General features: G+C 42.0%; 1 protein-coding gene across 1 annotated transcript; it reads right to left on the minus strand.

Annotated features, from left to right (window-relative positions):
• Nucleotides 1-1192: 1192 nt before the first annotated feature.
• Nucleotides 1193-5329, minus strand: LOC135475406 (uncharacterized). The gene is made up of 4 exons (XM_064755291.1): nt 5271-5329; nt 4429-4616; nt 3531-3617; nt 1193-2233 (listed from the first exon to the last, which is right to left on the minus strand). Exons 1-4 carry the CDS (start codon nt 5278-5280, stop codon nt 1772-1774), a joined length of 747 nt encoding a protein of 248 aa, XP_064611361.1. The 5' UTR covers nt 5281-5329; the 3' UTR covers nt 1193-1771.
• Between the last annotated feature and the right edge of the window lie 1180 nt (nt 5330-6509).

Consider the following 6509-nt stretch of genomic DNA (forward strand, 5'->3'; position numbering starts at 1 on the left):
GCCTTAATCACCATCAGCCAGGGACCAGCTTAATGAAAATCCTTTTAGTTCTCCTCAATTTTCAAACATAATATGCTTTGAAATTCTGCCTGCACCTAGGTGGGTTTAATATTGTACTCGAGAATATTTCACTTATAGACTCCGAACGGCGGGAAGCCCTAAGTACCCGAGGAGTGAACCACCCGGTTGTGGCAAATAACATACGAAAAAGTGAATAAATGAAACTACCTGTATATACATGGAAGCTGCCAAGTTGTATTTTGTCTGTCATAACAGAGACTGACCTGAACCCCAGAAACTGCTACAAGCATACTACATGGCATGCTAAAGACTGGTACTACCAATCGTAACGCAATGCTTCCAGACGAGAGAGATTGAAACTGGTCCCACTACCGAGGTAGCACTGTAGGTGACACCATTAATCGTCAATCGAAGGACTAATCTTGGGTACCCATAACCATTCCTGAATGGCGGTGCCTTCATGCTTCCCTGGTGGTACGACCATGTCAGACATGTTTGTGACCTCTTACGCTGGTCAGGCGTTTGGAGCATGACCATCCGACATTACCACGACTGATTTTGCTCTGGTGATCATCCATGACCTGCGAACAGCCGCGAGCTCTTTCTACAGTTTGCCCGCCATTCCAACATTTTTCGTTCGCAGCTAGGTAGTAACTTCGTAACAGGCCCAGTGAGACTCGACTGTCTGAATATATCACATTGGGAGATGATTTCGAAAGTGGATTTCACTTCCCTGCATCATTCCATCAACAGAACGCAAATTTGATGCTACTGCCAATTGTACTGCCTTATCCAACTTAAACTAATACCCTATGGCAGACCTAAATATATTACCTTACGCGGTAAATTTGGCATAGGCCTGTTTAAACAGCAGTAAGCTGATCTATCGCTATGCATATCGCCGCCTATTAAGGGAATAACATTTTACCGCCGTTTTGCTTGCACCAGCTTTATGCATACCAACTGTGTTGCATGTAACCACGAAGTTATACCTGGTATAAGCTATACCTCCATTATTCCGCTTTTAGCTATACCTCCATTATTCCGCTTTTCTGCATTCCAGCCCAGCAGTTCCAAATGCGACATGATCTTTTAGATGTTTCCATGTAAGTTATAAAATCACATGCTTTGTGGAAGAGACCAATAAGTGAACGTAACTTTAAATAATTAATCCCTTTTAATATAAACACCGCTTTATTTTCTTCAGAAAATGAAATAACGATACGCAATACTGATGAAAGCGGATATATTTTATAGTATTTGTCTCGAAAATCATGGAAAGTACTCTATTAAGTGACACATTTTGTTACATTCATTTTTTCTGTCCAATACATTTATTCTTACGTCGACAAAGTGTTTATTTACCAGTTAAAATGTGCAGATGGCCGATAACAAGTTACAACCAACTCTGTATAGAAGTCAACAACCGTTGATAATGATGATCACCAATAGTTTTAAATATTAATGGCTGTGTTGTTGAACAGGAACATTTCCCCCAAATAACAGTCTTATTTTAGCTACGATTGTTCTTTCTATAACCATCTCGTATAACATACAGACCATCGCCTTCAGGGCCGATAGTCTCTGGCAACTCCGATTCATCCAGCGCAGACACTTTCTGGCCAAGAGTATAGCTGAATAACTTTTGGACTGAAAGCAATCAAGAATTTTAGAAATGAAGATCCTGGAGGCCGGATGATTTTGGTATTCAATACCCTGTTTATATAACGTTAGCTGTTTGACAGTCTGATTACGCCTTTTCCACCCCCACTGCAGGCACAGGCTCGTCGTACGGGGGAGGGGCGTCCATTGGGGTATGTCCAGATGTCAGTTGTTTCTCCATGACGTTTTGACGTTGCGCCAAACGCTGGATTTCTTCCTGTTGTTGGCGTATGACATCCGCTTGTTGACGCATTTGTTCCTCCACGATGGGATCTGTAGCCGTTGACATATAGTTATTGACACGAAGGCCAAAAGCTCTTGCATATAAACAGTAGAAAATCATGCAAGGGATTGTGGTTAATGTTATCATCGTCCCAGTGATTACGTTGATAATAGCCATTAGTGTGTTCTCATTCGGAAAGTGTTTGCATGCGTCCTGGTAATCAGTTGGTGGAGTTTTAGTGCACCAGGCCACAGCTATCCCACAATACACCACGGTCAAAAGGGCTGGCGTCATTACTGTGATCGTCAGGCCGTAGTTAGCCACGATCTGGAAGAAAGATATGGACATTCAGCTCTTCAGGAAACATTATATGTTATAATATCAAGCGTTCAGATTTGTGCTTTTATGCTTGTTACCTAAGGATTTCACCGCTTTAAACATTTATTTTGACAATATTTCGTCAGGGCATACATGTATATCAATGCGAACATTCAGTGCTGCCTCACACAAACGCCATGTCGAAGGCACCATACGGTACTGCCTTCCCAGCAATACTATACTGACACTAGATCGCCAGATATTATAGTCTGCCGGCTCGATGCCACTGAAAATTTAATGGAAACCTCTGGTTTAAACCCAACTGTCACAAGATATGACGCGATAAGCCACAGCAGCAGTATTACCGTACTCTCCAGCTGTATGTAATTTCGTTTTTAATAAACGCGACGCGACTGTCCATAACTGCGTTACTTGCCAACCGCCACGTGACTATCCACAAAGGTATTATTTACCATGCAGATGCCACACGACTCTCCACAACTGAATTACTTACCATAGGCGCGACGCGACTATCGACAATTGCATTACTTACCAGCCGCGACGCGACTAATCGCAACTCCCAGAGGTGACGTGATCATCTACACCTGCATTACTTACTATAGATAGACGTCACTATCCACAACTGCATAAGTTGCAAGAGGCCACGCGACAATCCACAGCTACATAACTTACCAGCCGCAACGCCACAATCCACAAAGGCATTACTTACCGGCTGCGACGTGACTATCCACAACTGCATTACTTACCAGCCGCGACGCGACTTGCCATATCTGTATCACTGACCAGAGGTGACACGACTATCCACACCTGCCTTTCTTACTATAGATGCGACGCAAGTAACCACACCTGCATTACTAACTAGGCATCCTGCGGCTAGCGACAATGTCATTACTTACCAGACGTGATGCCACTAGCCACAGCTACACTACTTGTCAGACAGGACGCCTCTGTAGCCACATCTGCATGACTTACCATATACTTACTATTACTTACCATTCTACATATATGTAGAACCGCCTCTAGACCCAATAAAACAGACCACAATGAGGAAAAGCGTGGGATGCAGCTGTCCACGCCGTGTTTTTTCCCCGGCATCGCATACTACTACGAGGTCCACGCCGTATCATGTTGTTTTAGAAAAGCATGAGACGCTGCTTTACGCTGCAAATGATGTACAGTGTTTTGTTCTTATAGAAAAGAACCGAATACTTCTGTCCAGTTAGCTGTAGATTGTATGTTTGCAAAAAGCATTAGATATTTCTGCTTGATCTACGCCATAACCTACAAAGGCCCTCTGTCTGCCTGTCGGAAGATCTCCCGGTCCGTCTCGTTCATGACTGCCTTTGATGCCTAAGAATCCGCCAATCAGCAGCTGCAAAGCGGAGATTAAAAAAACTGTAATACTGTCATACGTTGATATCATGTAAATAGCGTACGGAACACATTTCACTTCTTGTAAGTAGGAAGGATAAAGTAACAGCACTTTAGTTCCGGCTCGGACGAGAAATTCGAGTAACTATTTTCAGGATCACCAGTCGGTGGAGAATGGATACTTCAGAACATGTCTACCCGTAAAGGAGCAATTTGAGATTCTACTAACTAGTAAAACGCTACGAAATGACATTAATGTGAGATGACTAAAGACAAAATGGCGCCATTTTGATTACTTCTATGGGCATTCTTGTTGACGGGATCAGAATAGTCTTGTTAACCATCGGTTATTCTGTATCTTAGTAATGAGTTGCTCGAAGTTACACACGTCAAATCTTTGCCCTTTATATTTCCCTATCTACTACGCACAGTGGAACGGATTTTTTTCAAGAACTAAATCTGTTTCAGTTTAATGGAGTTGCCCGGCAGAGCAACTGTACAGTTCAGCAACTGTTTGAGAATGAAGGAATGTAGGCCAATAGTTGTGTGAAAGAAAATATGTCTACTCACAAATCCTATTTAAAGATGTCCTGGTGTAAGACATACATTCTAAGTGTTAAATGATTGACGGCTAAGTGCGTCTTTAGATCTATTTCGAGGTTTTCACTTTAAGGGTGCAACCAGCCTAGATGCGTGGTTTATACTTGGCATTTGACAGGCTTATACAGTTGTTAATCAGGATTTGGTGTTTGTAGCACAAGGCACAGTAAAGTGACAAGGCTTGGAATTTACACTTTACAAATTACACTCACAAAGAGCCCACACCACAAAGGTGTTCCGATGTAGTAGATGAATGTACCATTTGGTGCCGCGTACACCAAGGTTACTGCTCCCAGAATGATCGCCACGGCCCCAAGAGCCAACTGAGCGACGCCAATTTTATGAAGGAGCCCTCTTCCTTTATCTCTGCGTAGTCGCAACCGCTCTGTAACGGAGACACCTGTACAGAGGAAGAGAGTAACAGATATGTCCATGATGCCCGTTAAAGCAAGGGGTTGGGAAATGCATGACCAGTGAGCAGTTCCTGTGGGTTATTGTATTGTGTGATGATTAAAGGATAAACGTTTCTAACAAGTTTTATCATCTTTCATGATGTAGCAGTTTAATTTAAGAGTAACCCTTTCCTCCAAACTGACTGTTTATGCTCATCCTCGTCCAAAATCTGAAGGTACTGAAGCCCTTGCGTTAAAGCTGAAACCGAACCAGCTGACGAGGGCGTTTTCACATCGTAATAGCACAATCATCTTTGTGCATGTACCTGGAAAGGACACGTTTACTGAACGTTGGTTCACAGAAATCCCAAGATATAAAAAAATTTTGAACGACTGTTAGCTGACGCCGTCTATTTATTGCATGGCTGAAATCCTTCCTTCGGCATTCCATGCCATAAAGTAAATAGTTGTTCTATAAAATAGTACAGGTGAATATTGTGTAAAGTACATTTCACGCCTTCGAGTTATGTCGGTAATAGATTTATTCGATGAAGTCAATTCGAAATTTCGAATTGATAATTTCTGGATTAAACGGCACCATACTTGTTGTATGTATTAAGTGCCTTCAATGATGAACTGAAACTAAGGCGATTGTTGCTCACCTGATTCCATGTTGTCCGTCTGTCAGTGTTCATCAGGCGCTGATGGTGTTCATTTATTGCCTCATGTGACAGAACGTGCGTTAATGAGACACGATTCACGTGATTTTGTTAAAGAACGAAATAGAGCCAACCCGGACAGTCTCTGAAACATATATCAGTCAGGGTTATGGCATATCTCGTGAATATTCATGGCCTAACAGATTCAGATGAAATGCTATCAAAACATTTCTACATTTTCTATTCTAATTGGATCACATGCAGGTTTCCTGATAAGAATAAGAGCAAGCATTCCCGACTGAACACGCAGGAGATTTTTTCTGGATCTCGGGTATAGGCCAACCATTGCTGTGGCAGGGTTTGTATCTCAGATCTAGGCTGTTATGGAGTGTGTAAATACTCGTCAGCTGATAACACATTGAATGTCAGTCGAGTTTGTAGGTCAAGCTGTTTAAGCGATAATTCAGACGACGGTACATGTCATAGATACACTGGTATTTGGTAAATTATAACATTTTCAACTCATAGTCTAACTAAAAGTTCAAAAACTTCAGTACACATTCAGATTGGTGCCTAATATTTAGAATCTCACGTGTCTTTCAACTGCAATAAGAATCATTTTTAAAGCACCGGGTACTGCGTGGTCATGATTAATATAACCATACTGCCAGGAAGTGGGAAATAGAGTTCTCACATTTGCCTAAAATTTGAACAGATATGGGGGCACAGACGACGAAGCTAGTATTTTAGAGATTTTAGTGGTCCTGGTTGATGTGTAGTCATTGTTTCAATTCTTTAATAATGCTGTCATTGGGGACGGCGTCAATAATAGAGGCAGATGTCATGTGTGGATTGTGGCCAGTAAAAATCAGTGGTCACTCAAAGCTTAGTTTTTACAGCTTGTGCTACATGCAGTTACATCATGTTCTTTGATATGCTCATGTATGAACCTTAGTTTTCCGATATGTGAGGATTTACACTCACCACACTGGATTTTGTACACGATTTTTGACCTTAGGCCATCACCTTCTCATCTGGGAAATACAGACATCAGACATGACACCTTACCAAGGCATGATGACAAAGACAAATACAAGACCTGACACCTTACCAAGACAAAGTTAGTCATCAAACCTAACCTACCTTAACAAGGCATCAGAAAAATCTAGACACCAGACCTGACACCTAACCAAAGCATCATGAAAAAGGTATTCACCAGCTCTGGCACCAAGGCAGCATGAC

This window comes from Liolophura sinensis, chromosome 9 (genome assembly GCF_032854445.1).
Source record: "Liolophura sinensis isolate JHLJ2023 chromosome 9, CUHK_Ljap_v2, whole genome shotgun sequence".
In the NCBI taxonomy this organism is placed as follows: domain Eukaryota; kingdom Metazoa; phylum Mollusca; class Polyplacophora; order Chitonida; family Chitonidae; genus Liolophura; species Liolophura sinensis.

What these genes read in the sequence shown, in the direction of transcription:
- LOC135475406 (XM_064755291.1), bottom strand. An exon ending in CTTTGTGGTGTGGGCTCTTT is followed by an intron (nt 3,618 to 4,428) that starts GTGAGTGTAATT and finishes TCCGCTTTGCAG; the next exon opens with CTGCTGATTGGCGGATTCTT. An exon ending in CAGGCAGACAGAGGGCCTTT is followed by an intron (nt 2,234 to 3,530) that starts GTAGGTTATGGC and finishes TCTTTCTTCCAG; the next exon opens with ATCGTGGCTAACTACGGCCT.